The 24,517-nt window shown below is 50.9% G+C and overlaps 1 protein-coding gene across 6 annotated transcripts in view; it reads left to right on the forward strand.

The window, feature by feature from the left end:
- The window catches only part of TP53BP2 (tumor protein p53 binding protein 2), a 113,952-nt gene that overhangs the window by 87,489 nt on the left and 1,946 nt on the right, over positions 1-24,517 (forward strand). For all 6 annotated transcript variants that reach the window (XM_057315574.1, XM_048225215.2, XM_057315575.1 and 3 more), the window contains 14 exons: positions 2,273-2,355; positions 5,309-5,410; positions 7,471-7,645; positions 8,511-8,692; positions 9,010-9,174; positions 9,439-9,667; positions 10,873-10,977; positions 11,473-11,621; positions 12,603-13,062; positions 14,488-15,263; positions 17,559-17,696; positions 18,364-18,497; positions 20,264-20,430; positions 23,335-23,534. In XM_057315574.1, coding sequence (XP_057171557.1) covers positions 2,273-2,355; positions 5,309-5,410; positions 7,471-7,645; positions 8,511-8,692; positions 9,010-9,174; positions 9,439-9,667; positions 10,873-10,977; positions 11,473-11,621; positions 12,603-13,062; positions 14,488-15,263; positions 17,559-17,696; positions 18,364-18,497; positions 20,264-20,430; positions 23,335-23,534 — 3,065 coding nt within the window. The remainder of the gene's footprint in view (positions 1-2,272; positions 2,356-5,308; positions 5,411-7,470; positions 7,646-8,510; positions 8,693-9,009; positions 9,175-9,438; positions 9,668-10,872; positions 10,978-11,472; positions 11,622-12,602; positions 13,063-14,487; positions 15,264-17,558; positions 17,697-18,363; positions 18,498-20,263; positions 20,431-23,334; positions 23,535-24,517) is intronic.

The following is a 24,517-nucleotide window of genomic DNA, read 5'->3' on the forward strand; positions in this document are numbered from 1 at the left end:
AGGCCATGGGCAGGACGGTGTCAGCTGGTGGGAAGGGGTGGAGGAGGGGGCTGCGGGGAGACGGGCAGGGGAAGAGACTGCAGGCTCGGGCTCATGAACAAGGTGTAGTGAGAGGAAGTTAGGGTCAAAAAAGAGAACGTCTGAATTTAAGATTCCAGAGGGAGAGCACTTCGAGGTGATGAGGGCCCCATATGGGCCATGAGATGAGCCGGAATTAAAGGTTGAGAGGCCGGCTTTGGATGGAAGTCACGTGGGACAGAGGACGCAGGAGTCAGGTGCTCACGCCTGTGGGGACTGAGGTTCTCACCCGGGTGTGTAGACGAGGTAAGGAGGGAGAAGGTGATAGGTCCTGTGCCGGTGGAGGAACTTGGACTGAAAACAGCTGGAGCCTGAGGGTACAGCCAAGCCAGGGACGCTGGCGGCCTTGTTTCCAGTCAGATCTTCGGGGAAGCCACTCTTGGAGCAGGATTACTAGGTATTTCTAAAAATGGGAGAACTTTTGAAATGGGAAGTTGAGGATTTGTGACCTCAGCACATTATTCTTGGGGGCAGGAATGTAGGTAACATATTAATTATATATTATAACATCTCAGTTTTACTGCTTTAATACACATGTCCATATGGTGGCCGGCAATTAGAAATGATTAAATGTGGCGTGTGGGGGACTTCTGCACTCTGCAGGTGAGAGGCGCTCGCACTCTGTCCGAGGGCACGTGCTTTTCGGCATCACTGGTGCTGATTTGACTTTACATCAGCACTTACTTTTTCCCTAAGCTGCTGCCCTTGTAGTTTTAAACGGGCATCTACATCAGTTTTATTTTGTCCTTTGTCGACATTACTGCACACATCTTCTTGGAAGAAGCAGACTTGTACCCGTTCACCGAGCAGTTCACGTATCTTCTATATGTAGTGGCTAAATTATTCAAGAGCCTCAGCAGGGCCGTCTCAGTGTGTCTGTAAGGTGAGAAACGCAGTCTGAAGATGCAGCTGTGTTCACAGCGTCCCAAATACCAGCGCCACACAGTATTTGAATGGGGACACAGCAGCGTCCGCCAGTCCAGCGAGGTGGGACCCTTTCTGCGCAGACGTCTGGACGGTGGGTGAGGGCGGGGCTGCCGCGCGCCGGTTCCAGGTTAACCGGGACCTGCGCTGAGCACAGACGTGAGCTGTTTCTCAAGCTCTGAGGACCCTGATTATGGCCAGCTGCTTGAGTGCTCTCTCTCTGAGGCAGTAAAGAAAGCAGTTATTCTTAAATGGCAGATTTTTTTTCTTGCAGAAATATTGTGACGGATTACCCGAGCTGGGATGTCAGAGAATTGAACAGTATTTTAAAAATAAAGCTAATGCGTTGGAGTTAGGTGTACGTGTCATACCTGGCTCCGAGAGACAGACCTTTATTCATTGGCATGGGAATCTGCTACTTAAGTAGGTATACTAGACATTTAATTCAGAAGAAATTTTAATCTAAAACTTCTTGGGAGATAATGCGTTTCCTAATCTCTGGGAAGTACAGGTGTAAGTTTAATTTCATCTATTTAAAAAATTTTTGATATTGTTAATTTCTAACGTATCAGTTTAAATTAAGACTATTTTCCTTTTATGATGCAGCACATGGTACTGAGAGACCCACATTTTGACTTGAAAAATTCTTTTTAGCCAAAAAAGCAGAATATACAGTGTTTTCTAGTTAGTACCTTCCAGTAGTTAAGAAAAACAGAAAATTTTTACTGACATTAACGGGGGCATACTACTTTGTAGTATTCACGGATTACCATCAAATGCCCTCAGTACACCAGATATTCAGAACCCCTCTCGTTCTATCTTCAGTTACTTCTTTTCTGTGTAAGTTACAAGCACGGTTAATGAGCTCAAGGATGGACTGATTTAATTTTCACTTGTTTTTCCAGTGGGAGTTCTTGGTTTCACTGCTGAGTAGCTAGAGTCCTAGGAGGAGCGGTTGGGGGCGGAAGGGGCGCATGAGCCAACGTCAGAAGTACGTTTGTATTGTTGGTTTTCCCTCCTCTGCTGTCAGGATCCCGGCTTTCCCGGGAGCAGTCAGCTCGAGATACTATCTGTTGCAGCGAGTAAGGTTTTCCAAAACAGGCAGAACTATGAGACCTTCACTCCGTTGCTCTGAGAAAATATTTTGTTTACCGTCCACTTTCTACTTAAAATACCCAGGAGCAAGACGCACGGAGCTCAGAGATGAGCCAGTACTTACGGCATCTGCCAGCTCTAGTGTTAACGCATCGTGTTTTAATTTTGTGCTTAGTGAGTGGACCACGGTCTCAGGATCCAAGTTTAAAGAGAAACGGTGTGAAAGTCCCTGGTGAGCATCGAAGGAAGGAGAACGGGGTAAGTGATGGTTTTCGTGTCTTCTGAGATTTCCCTCTCGCTCATTGCTACCTCATTGCTACCTTGTTACTGTTTATGAGAAGGATGGCCCTTGCTACTTTGTTGCTTGGTGGGTTATGAAGGAGGGCTGCTTTTTAGTTTTGATTTTTTTTTTTAAGATTTATTTGAGAGAGGTGGGAAGGGGGAAGAGAGAGCACGCACATGAGTGTACGCACAAGCAGGGGAAAGGCAGAGGAAGAGGAGAAGCAGGCTCCCTGCTGAGCAGGGAGCCCGATGCGGGACTCAATCCCAGGACCCTGGGATCGTGACCTGAGCCGAAGGCAGACGCTTAACCGACTGAGCCACCTAGGCGTCCCGGAATGGCCTGCTTTTTAAAAGGTTGTTTTAAATGTATTTCATAGAAAGGATTCATTTTAATGAGCTCTGCATGGCTGACTATTAAGAGCAGTTAGATGCTGGATACACTGCAAATTCAGAACAAAACAAATGGTGAATGAGGTTAAGGGAGGATTGGGGGGGCTGATTTTATTTTTTGCTATAATCGCTTTAGTAAAATGAAAAGTTACATGTTAATGCTCTTGCTGTTACGTATGAATTTTAGCAAGCGTCTTGGGGGGGGGTTACCTTATAGACGTTTTCTTTTCAGAGCTCAGAGTTTTTAATACTGTTAGAGATTAGCTGTGTCCTCTTTCCCCAGTCTAGGGTAAATTTATGGGAGAATCCAGGTCATTTGTTCCTGTCCTGCTTTTCCCCAAAGTCTCCTTATTTCTCTTCGGAGATCTTGCAGTTCTCTCACACAGATGAAAAGCTCATACAAGGATGACCAAGCTGGTCTTAACCATTAACAGGATTTGAGTGCGTCTTGTCACAGTGTATCTTCCCCCCCGCTGGGTGTTATGGAAGTGTAATTGACCTGTTGTAAACTGTACATGGTTTGAGGACACAGTTTGCTAAGTTTTCACGCGCATGTACACCTGTGAAACTCTCACCGTAATCAGGGTAGTGAGACTATCCATGATCCCCGGAGTTTCCTTGTGTCCTCCTGTGACCGTTCCTTTCTTGCCTCTCTCCCCATCCTCAGGGACCCCCTGGTGGGTCCACTTTCTGTCGCTACAAATCAGTTTTATTTTCTGGGATCTCACGTAAGTGGAATTACACAGCATATAGTCTTTTTGTCTGAACTTGCTCGGCCTCGTTATTTTGATCTCTCTCGTGTGTCTCAGTGGTTGGTTCATTTTTGTTGCTGAGAGGCCTTGTCTGGGTAGAACTTGTTCGTCCGTTCCTCTCCTGGTGCGTATTGGGGTTGTTTCCAGCTTTTGGTCACCCCGTCTCAAGCTGTGACGACTGTTTGGGTGCAAGTCTTCGTATGGGCTTAGTACTTACTTCTCTTGAGGAAGCGCCGGGGCGCGCTGCAGGTGTGTGCTCCCTTCTTAAGAAGCTGCCAAACTGTTTTCCAAAGGGATCGTTTTATTTTACATTCTCAGCAGAGTCCAGTTTTTCCACCTCCTTGCCAACATTTGGAATGGTCAGTGCTTTCAACTTTGGCTACTAGGCCGTATGTGTTTCTCTCATGCCCGATGAGGTCGGTGTCTTTCCATGAGCCTGTTTGCCATCTGTGTATCTTTTTTGGTGAAGTATTTGTTCACATCTTCTGTTCATATTTTTCGTTGTTTGTTTGCCTTCTTAGTGCTGGGTTTGAGAATTCTTCCATATTCTGGACCCAAGTCCTTTATTAGGTGTATGATTTGCAGATATTTTCCCCAGTCTCTGACTTGTTCTTAATTTTGGTAAAGTATGATTGCTCAGTTTAGAAGTTTTTGTACTGTGACTTTACATTGCATTTTATGATCCATTTTGGGGGAACATTTGGATGCAGCGTGAAAATTACGGTTTTGTCCATGGGTAGATGGATATCCAGTTGACTGAGCCGTGTTTGTTCAAAGGACTCTGTCACTGCCGTGCCTTTTTTCCTCTGTCGGAAGTCGGTTGCCCGGTATGCATGCGGGTCTGTCTTTGTGGTCTCTGCTCCTCTGTCTTGACATCAGCAGTACCTGTGTCGGTCCCTGAGGCGAGCTAAGGCGTGCAGTCCGGCAGCGTGGGGAACATGCTATGAGTGAGCGCCACGGTATACCGCCGTTCATTCAGGCCTTCCTCTCTCACGGGGCTGTGGGTTTCCAGGGGGCGGGTCTTCTGCATTTTCTGTTAAATTGATTCCTCAGTATTTTGTGGTTTTTATGCTACTGTAAATGATACTTAAACATTTTTTAAATTTCTGGTTGTTAGTGTAAGAAATACAGTGGATTTCTGCATATGGATCGTTTATCCTGCAGTCTTGCTAGACAACGTCTTAGTTCTGGGGGCTCCTCTGTGCATCCCACACCACTCTCCTTGTGGCTGGCTGTGTTGCCTGTCCTTTCCAAGCTGGATGCAGCTCCTGTCTTTTTCTTGCTCTGCTGCGCTGGCTTGAACACCTTGGGCCATGTTGAATAGGGTAGACGTCTTGTTCCTGAGAACTCCATAGGTCTTGAATTTTCTGATGCTAGTGTGGTATTTTTAAAGGTCGTTCTGATGCCTATATTTTAGGTTAGCTGCCCCAATACCATGTTTCTTGTGATCCAACAGTATTTTTTAATATAAATTCAGTACAGAATGAGGGAATTCTAAATTGTTCCCTTTCAGTCAGGGACCATTGAGACTGTTTAATTTTACATTTATAACTTCAAAGAGTGCTGGCCTGTATATTCGTATGTCTTCATCTAAACTTAGTAAGTCATTGTGGGGATATTAATGTAAAACTTACTGGTCTCTTTCATGTTATGGAAGAAAAAAGGCTAATTGTGTCCCGAGGGGCGCAGGTGAAGCTCCCACAGGCTCTATTGGGCTCTGCCCTCTGAGGGAGGGGTCTCTGTCTGTGCTCGTCTTGCAGCTGGGTTCTCTGTGTTCTCACGTGTAGGTGAACAGCCCCAGGTTGGATCTGACTCTGGCCGAGCTTCAAGAAATGGCGTCCCGCCAGCAGCAGCAGATCGAGGCCCAGCAGCAAATGCTGGCCACTAAGGTAAGGGCTTGTAGAGGCTGGACGGTCCCCTTCGAGGGTGCGTGTGTAGAGCTGTCTCCATGTGACCCTCACGGCCAGTGACCATGATACAAGTTGATCTTGGCAACCCACAGGTTACCTGCTTTGCGGCCCTTTCTTCTCTTTACCGCCACATTTTGTAGAAATCCTTAGGTCATTCCAGTTGCTCCAGATCTCCTGACCCCTGGTTCTGATCAAAATTAACCACATAATGTTGTGGATCAGGAAAACAGGAAAGGCATAAAGAGCCCTTCGACTCTGCTGGTAGGTTCTGCTCTGGGCTAGCCTCGTCCTGAATTGTTACTGCAGCAAGAAGGGCTTGTAAAGGCTACCAGTGCCAACACTGTCCCCTTCTGCTGTGTGGCACCAATAACAGGCTGCTTGCCTTTACTGGGGACATCCTGCCCCCACAGACTACTCCTCATCCCGGCCTCAAACAGGTAAAATAGGAGAAGCCTCTCCATTACCGTCCACACCAGTCTCCCTGTTGTTTCTCCTGCCAGCCGTAGGCTCTGGTTTAACCAGGATGTCATCACACTTCCTCCATAAAGGCCGGTGGTCAATACTGTGGGCTTTGCAGGCTTCTCAGCATCGTGGTCGTGGCACAAAAGCAGCCACAGTTGTGAATTCGTGGGTGGCTGTGTGACGTACAAACATGGACGGCGGGCTGGCTTTCAGCTGCTGTCCCTGGTCTGAACACTCTGTGTCTGCAGCTGACCACGGCCATGGTGACTGTAAGTTCACCGGAGCCGGGATAGACCTTTGGTGCAGGGTCCCCGGCAGCACACCCTGTGGCCCTCCACGGAACACTCAAGGGGGTTCCCGTGGGTCCCTTTCTGTCTCTTGACGCTGGGCACCAGCGTTTTCAAAATCAGGTGTAGCGTGGCTTCTCAAACTTGAGTGTGCATGTGAATGAACCCCTGGGGGTTGTGTTAAAATGCACATTCTGGTTCAGTAGGTATGGGTTGGAGTCAGAGATTGTGCATTTCTGACTAGCTTCCAAGCGATGCTGATGCATCATTTCTTGAATACCAGGGACATAAATTGACATAAAAAGGCGGAGTAATAGACTACATCTTTAACTTCAGGGTCTTCTGTTGAAACTATTTTTGTGTTATTTGTTTCAGGCATATTAATCTAAGAAGTTTATTTTTCTTTATATATATAAGAATATTCTTGATTATAAATTGTGTGGCTCTGTTACTTTTGTGTGTGTGTGTGTGTGTGAAGATTTTATTCATTTGAGAGAGAGAGCGTGCATGCATGAGCAGGGGAGCACAAGGGAGAGGGAGAAGCAGGCTCTCCGCTGAGTAAGAATCCCAACACAGGGCTCGATCCCAGGACCCTGGAATCATGACCTGAGCAGAGGACAGATGCTTAACTGACTGAGCCACCCAGGCACTCCTCTGTTACTCACTTTTAGTTAAAAACTTCAGTATACTAGAAACAAAGTGTTACATTGTAGGTTCCTGAAGCCCGAGTGCCTTATCCGCCCTTCATTAAGTGTGTGTGCCGAGTGTGCACTAGCTGTGTAAGGTTCTGTGCAAGGAGGTGCACACTCCACATTTCGTTTACTCCTCACCGTGGCCCCACGAGGCTCTCAATCACCCTGGTTTTAGCCAAAGAAGGCGACCCGTGTCCTTGGTGAGGGTGTGCATGCAGTTTGCCGTCTCAGAGCCAGTAAGCGGCAGAGCTCAGTGTGAGTCCACATCGGACTCCCAAGCTGCCTTTATAGTGAGCGCCTCGCGTTTCTGCGTGAGCTCGTCCTAAATTCATAGCTGCAGTTCATGGGAACTAGCTGTGGGATCACTGTTGGCCTCTGGGTAAGAACCACTGGGAACAAAAGTGCTCGTTCCTGGGTCTTACCCCCAAGAGAACGTGGGGTTGGGGCCAGGAGGCTGTGTCTTTCACTCCTGCACGGGGTGGTTGGGGCGCGTGCAGGATGGCTGGTCGCCGCGGCCTCTCGGGCTGTGCTCGGCTCCGTCTGGGGCCGTGATGCACTCGGTGAAAAGGCTATGCCTGACGATGGCTTCCGTCTTTAGGAACAGCGCTTAAAGTTTCTGAAACAGCAAGATCAGCGTCAGCAGCAACAAGCTGCTGAGCAGGAGAAGCTCAGGAGGCTGAAGGAGATGGCTGAGAGCCAGGAGGCTAAGCTGAAGAAGGTGCGCGCCCTGAAGGGCCACGTGGAGCAGAAGAGGCTCAGCAATGGCCGACTGGGTGAGTCGGGTGCGGGGTGGGGGGATGTTTGGGGGAGGGATGGGGCTGCAGGGAGATGGGCGTGCGGGTGCAGGGTGGGTGCAGGTGCCAGGGGGTGCGAGGGGGGGGACACAGGTGCAGTTGGGGGGGGCACGGGTAAGCGGGGTGCTTACAGTCCTGCGTGCTGACAGCTGAGGCTGTGTGTGTAGGCAACTTTAAAAGCAAGCTTTTTCAAAGCGTAATTCCCTACAGTTTTGACGCTGTTGGTTCTTGTGAATTGAATTTAGCTGCTGGCTGTTTCATTATTATTTATTTATTTATTTATTTTGGTGGGCAGCAAAGTTTATTGAGCGATAGTACAAACCTCCTAAACAGGGAGGGGACCCGAAAGGGTTGCCCTTAGCTGCTGGGTGTTTCACACAAGCTTTTTAAGTTACTTTTGGAAAAATGTACTAGTAGGGTTTTTTTTTTTTCTCTAAGTACTTTCTGACTGAAAATTTGATGAAGGCAAGGATTTTTTATTCCTATAATAGGCCCCTTAGTTACAATGCCATTTTAATTAAAATTTTTGTGATTTAACAGCTCCCTCTACCATTATAAAACTGAGATTAAAAGTTCTAAATAAATTTCATTGTTTCCAAAATTCGGAGCTTAATGATACTCATAACACAAATTCTGCTAGAGATATATTCAGAGGGAGGCACAGACATTTAGAAATGTCTCTGTTGATTTCAGTTGCTCGTAAAAGAAATAGGTTGGTTCTAGAACATTTCTGAAAAACGTCTGTACTTTTTGTTAGGAAGTTTGTTGTAAAGCCCGGTTGCCTGGGATGCTCCATTCTTGTTTTTCTTTTCAACTGTTGTTGCTTTTCTCGTTCTCATTCTAGTGGAGGAGATTGAGCAAATGAATAGTTTGTTCCAGCAAAAGCAGAGGGAGCTCGTTCTGGCCGTGTCCAAAGTGGAGGAGCTGAGCAGACAGCTGGAGATGCTCAAGAACGGCAGGATGGATGGCCGTCACGACAGCCGGTCCGCCGCGGCCGAGCTCGACCGGCTCTACAAGGAGCTGCAGGTGCGGCCCGCTCGAGGGGCACAGTCGCCCCGGAAGCGGCTGCAAGTGCAGGATTTCAGTTTCTTTTCCTTAAAGCGGGGCGGTGGGGTCGGGGTGGGGAGGGGATCCCAAACCCCAGAGAGCCCAGAATAAACTTCAGAGCACCTGACACAGGAAATTGGAGGCATTCCTTACGACCACAGCCGGTGGGCTGACAGCTTTAAACCATAAGGTGGAGGGACCTTACGTTGTTAGAAATTATGTAATAGTCAAGCATGTGATTATCTGAGAAATTTTTCTTCCTGCTCCTTGGCTACCCCCCCCCCCATTTTATTCAGTTACGAAACAAACTGAATCAGGAGCAGAATGCCAAGCTGCAGCAGCAGCGGGAGTGTCTGAATCAGCGCAATTCAGAGGTGGCGGTCATGGACAAGCGTGTTAATGAGCTGCGCGACCGGCTGTGGAAGAAGAAGGCGGCGCTGCAGCAGAAGGAGAGCCTCCCGGTGAGTGGCCGCCGGCGGCCCCCTGGGTCACGTGGGCCACCGCCTCTGGAGCCGCGCCCGGGTGCCCTCCGGGCAGAGGGCCTCCTGCCCCGGACAGAGCGAGGGCCACCGCTGCTGCCGGGGGGCTGGTCTGGGGCGTCTCTAGGACGCTGCAGGGCGAGACCCTGAAAGTGCTGATTTTTACAAATTAGCAAGTGTCACGGCCTTTTCTGAGTTGGATGCAGTCGGACTCGTCATGCTGAAGGACCTGTGCCTCTCCCTCAGGTCTCATCGGATGGAAACCTGCCCCCGCAAGGGCTGCCGGCGCCCAGTCGCGTGGCTGCGGTGGGCCCCTACATCCAGTCGTCCACGATGCCCCGCGTCCCCTCGAGGCCCGAACTTCTGGTGAAGCCAGCTCTGCCGGACGGCTCCTTGGCCATGCAGGCTCCGGAAGGGCCGCTCAAAGTACACACGCTGCCCAACATGCGATCTGGGGCCGCCTCCCAGACTAAAGGTAAAACGGGTCGCTTCCAGCCCCTCCCACAGCGTATTCTCCCCGTCGTCACCGTCATTTACCCCAGGTTCGGGTTTTTAAAAAATGTGTTCCTATCTCTCGTTCATGCGTAAATCCTGAGAATCTCCTTGTGGTTTTTGCTAGCGCGGTGATATGTTTCTTAACCCTAAATAATGCAATTCTGCTTGGGAAAGGAGATGAAATATAGTATTTCTGCAATGAAGATTGTTTTGAATTCCTTCTTGTTAATGAGGACATCTTGATCTGCTGTTAATAACTCGGCCCCTTTTCCTTTTGGGTAAAAATACTGCAGACGTGGTAGTGGCGCCATCTTTACGGAGGGCGACGTGGCGAGTGCGTTCTGCTGATCGGTGGTGCTCGCTGTGTGTACGTGCTTATGCGTGAGGCTTTGCTTGCTAGCACTTTGTCGAATAAAGGTAAAGCTTCTGGAAGGTCACAGTGACAATAACAGAGGCGCCTGGTGTTTATGGTCTTTGTGTCTGTGTGGTCTTCAGTGCGCAGGGAGGTGCGAGCCAGGGTTTCGTGACGGGACTTGTAGGAAAAGCGGGATGAAGACGTCCTCATTCAGACCCCTGCAAGAAGAAATAGCTGCCGGTATTGTCTCTTTTCCCTAGCCACTGTCACGTGCAAAAGATGGCTAACTTTACAGTTGCGGGTATTTAATTAGCAGTGTGAGGCGGCGGAGCCCCACCCGGTCTGGGTTTCCCTGGAGAAAGAACTGCTTCTGTTCTGCTCGTATTAGGACAGAGCTGTGCCTTTGGCGCTTCCATATCTGTGTAGAGAAAACCCACGCAGAGCGCGCTGGTCTGTGGAAGACTCGTCAGTGTCCACATTCTGCTTCTTTGCTGTGTGTGCGTCACTGGTGTGGAAGATCCGCCTTGGAGCCCTCGGTCTGCGAAGTTGGGAGTTGTTTTCTGGCTGTGACGGTGATAGTTTTGTACCAGTGAGAAGCAGGGTGTCCTCGCTGGTTCTAGCAGATTTTCTGTTTACTACAATTAATCTTAAATGTGTTTCAGTAAGTTTAAATTAGAAATCTAAAATCTGGCATTTTCTACATAAGTTTAATGGGATGGTTACGAGTCTGAAATTTCAAGCTGTTTTCAGAGATTAAACTTTGCAGCAAAAGGAACCATTAGAAATCTCTTTAGAATGCCGGGTTACTTGGTTGCTTTTCTGCGTTCTAGGCTCTAAAATCCATCCGCTCGGCCCTGACTGGAGCCCCCCAAGTGCAGATATTTCCACGAGCCAAGCCTCGGCGCCTGCGAGCTCAGGAGGTGCCCCGGACCAAGGTGGGGTTCTGTTCTGGCATCTGAGAGACGCTCTGCACTCTTTTTCTTTTCTTTCTTTCTTTCTTTCTTTTTTTTTTTTTTTTTTTAAGATTTATTTGAGTGGGAGGGGCAGAGGGAGAGAGAGAATCTCAAGCAGGCTCCATGCTGAGCCCGATGTAGGGATCGATCTCACGACCTTGAGATCATGACCTGAGCCAAAAGCAAGGGTCGGACCGGACGCTCAACACTCTGTGCCACCCAGGCGTCCCCGCAGTCTTCTTCAGTTTGTTTTCTAGTGCGCTAAAACTGGGGCCAGTGTTCATTTCCAGAACACCTTCCTTTAGCTGTGGGGTTAAAGTACTAGCATTGTAGCACCCGGGCTGTTCTCCAGTCAGCTTCATCAAAAATAGGGAAGCATGTCACAGGTGCGGGGTTTCAAAGGGATTGAGGAGAGTGTGAAAAAGAAGTCTTACTGCAAACGGCTTGAATATCCATGTGCTTTTTTTCTGTCTTCAGCTGATGATGGAGAGGTTCCTCTGAGGGAGAAGGAGAAGAAAGTGCGCCCCTTTTCGATGTTTGACACGGTGGACCAGTCTGCCGCCCCATCCCCCTTTGGGGCTCTGAGGAAAAACCAGAGCAGTGAGGACATCTTGCGGGACGCTCAGGTGCTAAGAGTGGCTCAGTTTAACCTGCTGTGGTCATTCTGTGCGTGCTCTTTAGAAGAGAGAGACAGTAGCGTGCTGAGGGAGAGCAGGAAAAACTACAGTATTTCTGAAAGATTCGAAAACAGAATTCTGTCATTCTGAATTCTGCAGCTCGAGCGTGTTTGTGGTCTCACACCGTACTGGGGAAGGGCTGCCATACTCGCTGCTGGCTCCCATTTCGTGTGGTTCTCTGAAAACTAGGAGTGCACCGAAGCACGTCGTGTTCGTGCCACTCGGCAACCTTGTGTCTTCAGAGTCTGGAGCCAAGGTTGTGTCGTAGCGATATGATGGTGAATCTTCTGTGACCGTTAGGATCCCAGCCTTTGACCAGAGGGGCATGGTGGCGTGCTCCCAGTTAGGTTTTGTCTTTTTGGTTTTTTTTTTTTTTAAGATTTTATTTATTTATTTGACAGAGAGAGAGGCAGCAAGAGAGGGAACACAAGTGGGGGGAGTGGAGAGGAAGAAGCAGGTTTCCTGCTGAGCAGGGAGCCCAATGCGGGGCTCGATCCCAGGACCCTGGGATCATGACCTGAGCCAAAGGCAGACGCTTAACGACTGAGCCACCCAGGGGCCCACCCCCCGCCCCCCAGTTAGGTGTTTTGACCACAGTGGTGTGATGTTCTCGTGAGCAAGGATGATTTTGGGTTATTGGGGCCTGTGAATATGTGAAACGGCAGTGAAGTGTCCGAGCGGGCGCTCCAGGCTGCCGCATGGGCAGTGGCGAGGAGGAAGAGGCCTGCGGGGGCGGGAATCATAGCGCCTTCCTCGGGTTCCTTATTAAATGTAGTTTAGTGCAGAGATCTGCACAAGTTTTTAATGACTTGAGAATGTAGAGCTGATGTTCTCAGCATACACTTATATTTGCGAAATTCGGTTATCTAGCACGTGCCGTGTACCCATTTGGACGGTGTTTTAACTGCTTTGTGTGTGTGTGTGTTTCAGGCTGCAAATAAAAATGTGGCTAAAGTCCCACCTCCTGTTCCGTCAAAACCAAAACAGATTAATTTGCCTTATTTCGGGCCAACTAATCAGCCAGCATCCGACGGGAAGCCGGATGGGAGCCCTCAGCAGTCGTCGGCAGCTGTCGCATCCGTGGGAAACAAAGTGAAAACGGGGCAGCAGCAGAGGGTCGTGGTGTCCCCCGGTGCACCCTCAGCTGGCCAGGGCCAGGCCCTGTCTCTGGCTGGGAAGCAAGAGAGCCCCCCCGCCGCTGCCGTCCGGCCCTTCACTCCTCAGCCTTCCAAAGACACCCCTCTACCGCCCTTCCGAAAACCCCAGACCGTGGCGGCAAGCTCCATATACTCCATGTACACGCAGCATCAGGCTCCCGGGAAGAACTTCCAGCAGGCGGTGCAGAGCGCGCTGACCAAGACACACTCCCGAGGGCCGCACTTCTCGACCGGTAAGCTTCTGGGTCCCTGTTCCACTGGCGCACAATGTGGCCAGGTCCTGCGCCAGAGCCGTCGTCTGTCTGCCGACAGCAACATGATGTGTGTTGGCAGATGCTCTTGTTCTAAGGGTTCTTTTGAATTGCGGCTTCTCCTCTTACCTGGGAGTTAAAACAGGTTTCTGCTCGATGTCAAGTAGTAATAAGTGACCACCATGGGTGGAGAAGACCCGCAGCGCAGACGCAGCCTTCTGTGCTGTGGCCGCTGCATGCCTTGGTTCCCTGCTCCCTGGGAGCTCCTCGTGAGAGGGGCACGCGGGTCCCCATGGCACGCCGCGCTCTGTCCTCCCCGCGGGTTTCACCAGGTGTTCCTGGTGGCAGACGACGGGTCAGCTGCCCCGTGTGTTTGTAAAGATCACGATCTCTGCTGTATTTTAAGTTGTTCTCATGAGAACACAGCTGCTAGTTAGATATAAAAACTTAGAAAGACTTACCATCTGGTCATTTGTTGGGTTCTTTCTAAGAGTCATTCGTTTTATAAAACTAGAATCAAGTTCACCTTGTTTTAGTTGAATAAAATTGACTTTCTTTCTTTCTTTCTTTCTTTTTTTAAAGATTTTATTTATTTGGCAGAGAGAGAGAGACAGCCAGCGAGAGAGGGAACACAGCAGGGGGAGCGGGAGAGGAAGAAGCAGGCTCCCAGCGGAGGAGCCTGATGCGGGGCTCGATCCCAGAACGCCGGGATCACGCCCTGAGCCAGAGGCAGACGCTTAACAACTGCGCCACCCAGGCGCCCCTAAAATTGGCTTTCTAGTCATGAAATCCGCACGTAATCGTGCCCTGAAATGTCCCCAAAAAAGAATTTGTACACTTGGCCATGGCCGACTCTTGGCTTCATTGAGAACTGCTGACACAGGGAATTGGATAGTTTTGATAGAATCAGAATGATAAGGGGAATAGTTTTGGTAAATACTGGTAAATACCAAACCAATAGTTTGGTTCTTAATGTTGTAAACTAAATACGATTTCCCCCATTGATTTAATTTTGGAGACATACGAAAGAGAGGGTGGTGCATGTTTAGTTTTAACCTGGAAGCAGGAAAGGACTGCCTGTTTCCATTGGTTTTTTACGTTGTTCTCGTATTTTGACACGTTTATATGCCACAGCCGGTGATTCTTTACGGTTAAAATTGCGGCATTTTCTTAACAGTACATGAAATAACGGCGTGTGTTCCCATCAGTGAGGGTTTTCCTTCTCCGATAAGTTTACTGTGCAGAGACGGAAGCCTTGCTTTGTCCTTTGTTTTTTTAAAAGTTAGGCGTGTTGGGGGCTCTGTAGTAACTGTGACATGAAAGGCAGCTTTAATCATTGCGCCCTATGTCTGTTACTTGCCGGTTTGATTTAATCCTAATCAGGGCTTTGATTCTGTTTCCAATTAGTCTATGGCAAGCCGGTGATTGCCGCGGCCCAGAACCAGCAGCAGCCCCCGGAGAACGTGTACTCCAGTGGCCAGGGCAAGCCCGGCAGTCCTGAGCCCGACACGGAGCCCGTGTCTTCAGGGCAGGAGAGCCACGAGAACGAAAGAATCCCTCGGCCACTGAGCCCGACCAAACTGCTGCCCTTCTTGTCCAACCCCTACCGAAACCAGAGCGACGCTGACCTAGAAGCCCTACGGAAGAAACTGTCCAACGCACCACGGCCGCTCAAGAAACGGAGCTCGATCACAGAGCCAGAGGGTCCAAACGGGCCAAACATCCAGAAACTTTTGTACCAGAGGACCACCATCGCTGCCATGGAGACCATCTCCGTCCCTTCATATCCGTCCAAGCCGACTCCAGTGGCAGCCGACTCCGAAAGCCCAGTAGAAATCCAGAATCCGTATCTACACGTGGAGCCAGAGAAGGAGGTGGTGTGTCTGGTTCCTGAGCCAGTGTCCCCAGAGGAAGTGGGGAGCGCCAGCTCCGAGAACAGTGACATGCCAGCCCTTTCCCCGGGCCTTGATTATGTGCCTGAAGGAGTCCCGGACAGCAGCCCGGATTTCCCGAACAGTGTGGAAGAACCAAATGCGCAGGCACCCCATTTGCTGGAAGTGTACCTGGAGGAGTATCCCCCGTACCCGCCCCCGCCGTACCCGTCTGGGGAGCCAGAAGGGCCGGGAGAAGACTCGGGGAGCATGCGTCCACCCGAAATCACAGGGCAGGTGTCTCTGCCTCCTGTAAGTAACGTGGTGTCTCATGGGCCTTTCAGGAGTCCCCCCCCCCGCCCCGGCACAGACTTCCAGGTGGTTGACTCTCAAGACATGGGGAAACACACAAGTGCTCAGGGCCATTTGCAAAGACGGTTTGTGTGTGAGTTGCCCGTGGTTGCCAACGTGTCTACAGTTTGCCCTTTATCTTACAGCCCCCTTAGTGCTCAGTAGATCTCAGAAATATTATAAAAATTTGGTATATTCACGATAAAGAACATCTTTATTTTTTAGGAAGAACCTTTCTCTTATGAAGAAGCAGAGTTGGGTTCTTTATGATACAAACCACACACGCTGTTGCTTCTCTGGATGTAGGTGGTCCCTGTTGGGGAGGCCGGCGAGGCTAGGAAGGGGGGACCTGGCTCAGAAACTCCCTCACTCGACCAGCTGTGTGAAATCAGGCAGACGGTTCCCCTTCCCTCTTTCACACTCTTCTTCCCCCCGCAGTGACGTGGGATCCTCACACTTCCAACGTTGATAAACTTGGGGGGTTCGGGACAGAGAGGGGCAGGACAAGCCTGTTCCTCCCCTCCCGTGTAGAGGACCCCTGAGGTGCCCTCCAGCACGGCTTCCCTTCCTCCCAGGCTGCGTGTGCCCTCCCTGGGCACATCGCACGTAACGCCCTTACGCCTTTGTTTGCAAGCTGTTGTGTCCCTTTGATGTTGGTAAGAGAGGATTGAAATCCCGGGGTGTCCTTAAGTAAAGTTGACCTTTTCAGGTGTAATTGGCTTCACGCTGTTTCCATAGGATGCCAAACCAGGAATTTTAAAGACCAAAGCAAAACTGCCTATTGTAGGGATATTTTTAAAGTGCTCTGTATGTTTGATCGCTTATTGCATCTCTGAGATGTGACGGTATTCAGAGATAACAATCATCCTGATTTGCTGTAATTACTGGTTACTGTAGACGTTTGCTTACAGGTTTCATACAGCACACATTGGATTCTAGGGGACGTTGAAATGGAGGTTAGCCCTTGAACCGGCGCTGGGCCCTGTCCGTCCTGGCGCGGGGCTCTCTGCAGCCCCATGCTAAGCTCGAGGGAAGGAAAGACAACTTCACACCTTTCTTTGCTGTGTCCCCCCGTTTGGTCATCAAGTCAAAATGATTCACGCTCTCAGGGACAGAGGAAACCGGAGGGTCACAGTGTCAGTCTGTAACTGCCGTCCCAGGGAGCTATTTTCTTCTCGTCTGGCTTCGAGGGAGACCGAAGCCTGCGTGTTGGGCTGTTGGCGAGCGTGCGCGGGGCCCTGCCCGTCCTGCTCGCGGCTGCACCCACGGCCGCAGCCACGGGCACGCAGCATCTACACTTCTTGTTTCCAAGAAACAACAGCAGTTAAGTCATCGCATGTTTGTGAAATGGAGTGATGGCCGCTTGACATTTTCTAAACTCGGTAGTTTCCCGCATCTGAAATAAAATAAGGACCATGCCGCATAGCCCAGCGCACGCCTCAGGAGGCGTTTCCACTTTGTTGGGCGTGGTAGGAAACGTATTTGATGGCTTGTTAAATCAGTCTTAACAATTTTGCCATATTTTTTCAAGCCTGGCTTATTAACAGTCAAAGGGCTTGACTAATTTGCTCGTGTATCTTGGAGTATAGTCAAATTCTGAATATAAAATAGGGATAGCATTTTAAGACTGGAAGGATTTCTTGTTAGTATACCTAAGACAGGCTGATAATACTTATTATTCTCTTAATGATACGCTTTCCCCCGAGGAAGCATCGTGTTGTAAAATGCTTACAAGAAAGGGATTCAAAGAAGCCAGATGACGTGGATTGAAATCCCAGCTCTGGTGTTCCTGGCTGTGTGCCTTAACTTCCTTATCTGTAAAATGGGGTCATGGGGTTTTTGTGAGGAGTCTGCGAATAGCCATTCATTAAACCTTAGCCATGATAATTCTGATAATTCTCTTGCCTGGTTTAATTGTGTGGCGTTTGCCAACCTCAGTCAGATAGGGAACTTGAAGACCAGTCTTGGCTGATTTTACGCCCCACAGAAAGCCAGCCTGCTCGCATCGCCCTGTCACACCCGTAGCTCGGCTCCTGTGGGGTCACCGCCACATGACCTCACCAGCTTTGTTACACATGTGTATTCAGTAAGCTGTGTATTGTGACTTCTCTACACTTCCAGATAATGTTACACGTCAATAAGATGTGGTATAGATTTTTAAATGTCCTTTTACTTCCGCAGCTGAGATGGTCCTCCTCCCGTTCCCGGGTCTGCTCACTGAGACCAGGGTCCTTACTTGGAACCTCTCTTCCGCAGGGCAAAAGGACAAACTTGCGTAAAACTGGTTCAGAAAGGATCGCCCATGGAATGAGGGTGAAGTTCAACCCCCTCGCTTTACTTCTAGATTCGTCTTTGGAGGGAGAATTTGACCTTGTACAGAGAATTATTTATGAGGTATGATTGGAGTAGTAGATTTCTTAAATACAACATTATATTTTGTTTCCGACCTCTACTTAGAAAGCTCTGGAGGGGGTGGGGGCGAGGTGGGGAGGGACGCGGAGGATGCTCAGGCCAGGCTGCACTGAGGTGTGACTGTGGGGTTTAGGGTGACGCGGAAGTGCGGTTTCCCCAGGGATCCTCCAGAGCACTTTTCTTTCCAGGGAGATGGCTCCCCTCTGTTTATAGTTGCTCCTGGGCAGACGTGGACTTGCGGTGTCAGGTTGCACATGGGGACCCTATTTTCAGAAGCCTGCTATTTAAAATATTCTTAGTTGACCTTCTTTCCATGGCAAATGCACCTTCTCCTGAGACGCTAATTTGTGGTGGGAGCAGGAGGGCAATAAGCAGAAATGACTCGAGGATACAGTTCCCGGCCCCTCTTCATTTTCAAGACCTTTTTACAGTGAGCGCCTGCTTAATGCGGCTGTTCCGGCGCTCATAGTTCGAGACTTGAGGTTGGTTGTAGTCGTCTTGGCTCCTGGAGGGTTTAATTATGACTAAAAAACAAAATACCACAGGAGCCTATTTCTGTTCACTTGATCCTGAAGAGCCAGGTGCTAGTGACCTGAACAGCGACAGGAAGTCTGGGTGACAGTCCTTACCCTTCGTCTCGATGTTACAGGTTGACGACCCGAGCCTGCCCAACGACGAGGGCATCACGGCTCTGCACAACGCTGTGTGTGCGGGCCACACGGGAATCGTTACGTTCCTCGTGCAGTTTGGTGTGAACGTCAATGCCGCAGACAGTGACGGATGGTAAGGCCCCCGGTGACCACCGCCCCAGCCGCGGGGTGTCCCCAGCGCTGGTGGGCGGTAAGAGCGTCCGCGTGTGTCCTTATGCCGCTTGTGGCCACACGTCCTTGTGTGACACTCCTCTCGCTCCCATTCTGGAAGCACGTGGAGTTTTTATAAAGTATCATAGTTGAGTGAGAAGAAGAAGAAATGTCACCGAGTGGCACAGACGTAGCTGACTTGTGTGAGTTTGAGAGATGCTATTTAAGCCTGGTCCCCCGAGCCCGGCAACACCCATCTTTAGTAAACTGATGTCCACTGTGCGTCTGCAAGAGGGAAGCAGAGTTCGCAGTCTTTCCCAAGTCTGTTTGACCATGGAATCCATTTGTCGTGGAGCGGTTGTGTGCATAAACACAGGAGACATTGTTATAAATGAGGTGTCCTTCATAGGATAATGGATGGTTACATAGTGAAATAAGAGGTCCTGATGAGGTACTGTCACCGCCAATAACTGTAATAGAACAGAGAGTAAATTTTGTAATTTTTTTCTTTTTAAAGGAAGTATGAATTATATTCTTTTTTTGGAAGAATACAAAAAACTTTTCTGTATACAATTCCTTAAAGGTAAACACCAGCAGTTTTTAATCTATTCCCTTCAAGTTTACATATACATATATTTTGTAACCTAATTTTTTGTTTTAACTTTATAACTTCAGCAAAACAAAAAAAAATTTTTTTAAAGCAAGCTCTATACCCAGTGTGGGGCTCGAACTCATGACCCCAAGAACAAGAGTTGGATGCTCCCCTGACTGAGCCAGTTGGGTGCCCCCAAAACAGATTCTTAAGGTGTCATATAATGTCTTTGTTTCCATATCATTAGCAGTTTAGGTTATATATGATTTTTCACTATTAAAAAAGCCACGCAGTTAAAAAAATCTGCAATACTCTTCACCAGACTTTGACCGGCAGTGCTCTGGGATGCAGGACAGGGATACATGTGTTCGGAGACAGTACACCTGAGAGGAATGGGATGAAGAGGGGAGGGACGAGAAGGATGAATCTGTGCGATCTGGGTGATTGGGCCTGGCTAGCGCTCTGCAGTCCATGTGTGAGCTGGGCGGCGGTGCTGGCCCCTTTCTCCTCCTTTAGTCTGGGGCCGTTTGGAGCACGCGGTAAACGTGGGAGAGGCTGGAGGGATTCTCCGTAAGGGCAGTAAGTTCCTGCCCGCCAAAACCTAACAGACTGAAGTGTGTGTATTTTACAGTCGCTTTTCTGGTCTGCATTGAATTGGCAAAGCTTTTTCTCAATTAAAATTCAGTTTGGACTTAACCAGTTGTTAGGTAAAGGCAGTTTTCCATGTGCAACCCAATTCCTTCATTAGCGGGGCCGGAAAGGGAGTATGGACAGGCAGCTGTTGGGCTGAAAGCCTCTAACATCAAGACTGCTGTGCCCTCCGCGCTGCCCGGTCCACGGGGCAGGTGCTCCAGAACGTCTCACCCTGTTTTAGACCATGACACGCATCTCATGTCCTTACACTCACTTCTGTGATCCTTCTCGCCCGCCGCGCTGCCCTGCGTCACGCCCGGTGTGGCCCGTCCTCAACTGTTCTCCCTGTCCTTCTCTCACGGGCTCAAGTATCCTTTTAACTGAGTTTTACAAAACCAACCATGTGAGAGGTTTTCAGAAGAAGGGCCCAGACGGTAGACTTCAGAACATTCTCCTCGGACACCTGGGCTGCAGGTGTCGCGTGCGTGGCCAGAGCCAGTAGCCTGCTGTGTGTCGCTCCACAGGACCCCGCTGCACTGCGCGGCCTCCTGCAACAACGTGCAGATGTGCAAGTTCTTGGTGGAGTCCGGAGCCGCCGTGTTCGCCACGACCTACAGCGACCTGCAGACCGCCGCGGACAAGTGCGAGGAGATGGAGGAGGGCTACAGCCAGTGCTCACAGTTCCTTTACGGTGTGTGACCGGCGCGTTGATGACCGCGCTAATCCGTCCTCTGTTTCTGGGGTACTGTTAGCTCGGTATTTTTGTCGGGAGGAACGTTTTCGTGTTGTGCACAGTCCTGGGCGCTGAAAACGGAAAACCGGGCAGCCTTGACGCCGGAGATGAAGCCGCTTTCGTGCGTGTGCCTGTGAGCAGGCCTGGTGGCGCCGGCCTGAGCTGCCCACGCGCCGTGCGGCCCCTGGCCCCCCGCGAGCGGAACCCCCTTTTGCGGCGCTCCCGAGGGGCGGCAGGGGCCGTGTGCGAGCCCGCGGACCCGGGATTTCCCACTAGGGCAGACCGGTCATAAAGTAAAGGAAGGGCAGCACCAGTCTCAGAGCCGATTTCTGGCTCTCTCGTGGATTTCGGTTTGCGATTATGGTTCTGAGGGAGAGCATTGGCTCCGACCCTAGAGAATAAGGGACTTGCGGTGTCAGATGGGCGTCTGTCAGGTGGCGTTTCTGTTCACGACTCTTACGAGCTGAGGTGAACTCGTAGCTGGGATGGAGCGGAATTGCAAAGGAGCGGGGTGAGCAGGGGCCAGGCCTCCGCGCCGCTCACGCTCTGGGAAGCTGCTCCGCCCGTCGGGGGACGGGCCGCGAGGCTGGTGAGCCATGTCCGTGTGGCCGTGTCCCTGGCTCACGGGCTGCTCTCAGGCTCGGGCGGGGCCAGCGTGGTGGCCGCAGCTCTTACTGTCTACCGTGGGCGCTGAGGGCGACATTTCGTTCGTCTTCCGATCTCTGGATCGAGAATCATTTTGGTAGACCGACATTTTACTATTAAGTTTTTAATATATACTTTGGTATATGAAGTGTATTGGCCATCTTGAGCTTTACCTAATTATGGAATCTGATTTTAAAAACGTGTAGGGACGTCCGACCGGAGGCTTTACTTTTTGGAACATATCAGACTCCAAGAAAGCGAGTTTCTGCCGTAGCTCTTGAAATGACAACGGCCTGGCTTCTCCCTGTCGCGTCTGGGGGCCATGCCCTGACGTAGCCCCTCACGCCTGTGGCAGCTGCGACTTTGACCCTGAATGTGTTGCACGTTTATCATTCCTTCCTTTTTAAAAATCCCTCTATCACCCGGGACTGAATCGTGCAGCTCCTGTTGTCTGGCTGTGCCCGGGTTTGCCTTCCTGGGAAGTCCGTCCTGCCGTGATTCTCCGGCTCGCGTTTCTGCTCGCGGTCCTTCCGGAGCGTCCTCGGCCCGGCCCGGTCTTGCTGTCTGCTCCGCCTGCGGCTGCGGCGGCCGTCCTGCCGCTCTCCCTCTCTCCCGCGGTGCTTCGGGCGGGTGTTCGCTCGCGGTTGCGGACGGTCCGCTGGGAGGGGCACTGGCAGGTCCCAGGGATGCACGCCTCGTGCCTTTCCTGCGGGGTCCCCCTCTGACCCCTGCTGGCCGTGGGGTGAGAGCCTGCGTGGCTTCAGGTCACTTACCCAGTGACCGAGATACCGAGCATGTGCTCAGTCCCCTTAAAAAAATGTTTAAGCCATAATTTGTAACTCTTTGTTGGGCGAATAGCAAAGTAAGGAAAATTTTCTTCCATTCTTGATTTCTTGGAAATGAGACTGAGGTCATTTTTATTAGAATAGGATTTTCTAATTCTGACCAGATAGCTTTTAGTATTTTACAGTCATTCAGGTTTGCCCCGAATAATCTCGCTGACACTTCGGAGAGCTTTGTTTGAGCATGCCACGGTGCCCGGGGTTTCTCTCCTGCCCCTTCGCTGCTCCCGCTCCAGTCTGCTGGGGTCCGAGTTCGCGCAGGGCGTCACCCTTGGAATCTCACAGTCATGTCTCGTTGAAACAGGGAGGTCGGAAGTGGAAGTGTCCCCATTAGTAGAAGCCTGACCCCTAGTCAGCAGAGCGTCTGCCGGAAAAGAGCAGCTCCGTGTCTTGTGTCCGTTTTGCCCAGAGCACAGTGAGACACCCCGGACTCCATCGGTGTAACTGATAGACGGATCAGAAGTTCGTAATTAAGTTCATTCTCCACGGAAGCTGAAAAAAAATCTGACCATTCAAGGGCAAACAGACACTTTCCTGTCTTTTCTAAACCCGTAAAGGTGAAAACAGTGTAACCAGCTCTGGGTGCTGAGGCCTCCTGACCTGACTTCTCCTGCTCGCCCACAGTGCCCGCGCCTGTCCCCTGCCCGCCCCGCGCCTGTCCCCTGCCTGCCCTGCGCTGCCCTGCGCTCACCCTGTGCCCGCCGCATGCCTGTCCCGTGCCCGCGAGGGGAGAGTGAAAGAGCGCAAAGTAGGGTGAATGTGCAGGTCTGTTTCTAGTGGAAGTGGACATTTGTGGATTTCCAGATATTCTGGAGTTCAGATCCTCATGACTTTAGACTTGACTCCATGTAGACTTTTAAATCTTTTACTTTTAAATCTAAATACTTCTGCATTCTAACATATCTTACAGTTTTCTCCCTCTTCCTTTCCCCACTTGGAAACGGGCAGGGACTGCTTGTTCCACACTGTTGTCGCGGGCTGTTGTCGCGGCTGCTCTGGGTTCCAGGTCAAGCATGAAGTAGTTTCTCCAGAGTTCCTTGGTCCCCTCGCTCAGTGGCAGCTGGAACTTGACAGCACAGTACTCACTCTTCTAATCGTCTGTACCCAAATAGTTCATTTTTTATTCCTGGGCTTGCAAGAGTTTCTGTACTCTGAGTCAGACTAGTTTCTGAACTGCCTGAGAGCAGATCACGGAGGCTAACACGTCTGGTGGGATCCCTCCTCTCCTGGGGCTTTGTTCACGGGGTGCTCTGTGCGGGATCTCCAGCATTGCAGCGTGTGCCCATCTGTCCTTTCGTGGCCTCGTGGAGCCGAGGGTTTGAAGGGCGGACAGTCTGAGTCACGTGTCCTGTGCGGTTACTTCCCGTCATTTCAGGAGTTCAGGAGAAAATGGGCATCATGAACAAAGGAGTCCTTTACGCACTCTGGGATTATGAGCCTCAGAATGGCGACGAGCTGCCCATGCGAGAAGGGGACTGCATGACCGTCATCCGGCGGGAGGACGAAGAGGAGACCGAGTGGTGGTGGGCGCGCCTGCACGACAAGGAGGGCTACGTTCCACGCAACCTGCTGGGGGTAAGTTATCCACACCGGGGGCGCTTCTGTGCAAGCCCGGGCTGCGCGGGGCCGCACTGTGTCAGGGGCTCAGTGCAGCCGACCTGGCCGCCCTTTGTTTGCGCCACATGGACTTTTGGAGTTCGGACAGTGTTAGATTTACACGTAGGGGAGGTTCCCACGTCCATGTCTGCTAGCCCCCCGAGGTCAGGGGTCCTGCTGCTTACCAGGCAGGAGGAAGGTACGTGGGGAATGTTTTCTACAAATGCCCCGTCTGCTCACGCCAGGATCTGTGGAGCCGGCAGACAGAGCCTTCTCTCCTGTTGGGTTTTACGTTCGTTAAAAGCCAGGAAAACAGCATAGTGTGAGCGCGTACAAGCCGGGGGCCCCACTGCGTCCGAACAGAGGCACTGCTGGCCTCAGCAGGGGGCTCTCGGGAGCATTTGCAGGGAGGAGGCGAGGAGGACAGGCAGAGGGCAGGGAGTGGGAGTAACGTCCTGTGTGCGCATGGGTGGGAGCTGGCAGAGTGGGGGGGTGCCGGAGGGGTGAGAGGAGAGTCTGAACTAGAAGAGCCTGGGGGAGGCTGTCAGCAGCGCAGCTCCCACCTCCACCCCTGTACGCTCACCGCCAGGCGACCTGGGCACGGCGGGCGGCCCGGCGAACGCTGCCTCCTGAGACTAGGGGGTGTGTGTGACGGGCAGCGGGGGGAGGTTTTCCTCGTCACGGTGGACAGACGCTCTGCGGCCCGAGCTGCTCTGGCGTCGAGGCCGTGACCCCGGGTTCTGTGTGCGAATACTCGTGGCGGTGGCGTTACTTGCCACGGTGTGGCTGTGGCGTCGGGACCTGGCGTCTCCTCCTGGCTCTTGTCTGTTCTTGTTGGCCTCGCGTGTCCTGACTGCTGCCCCCCCAACCCGGTTGCATGGTTCGTTGTTAAGTCAACCCTTGGGGCTTAGACAGTATCTGCTGGTGTGATTATAATGAAAATTCTGAAGAATAGATGGAAG

This window comes from Ursus arctos, unplaced genomic scaffold, assembly GCF_023065955.2.
Source record: "Ursus arctos isolate Adak ecotype North America unplaced genomic scaffold, UrsArc2.0 scaffold_2, whole genome shotgun sequence".
NCBI classification, from domain to species: Eukaryota; Metazoa; Chordata; class Mammalia; order Carnivora; family Ursidae; genus Ursus; species Ursus arctos.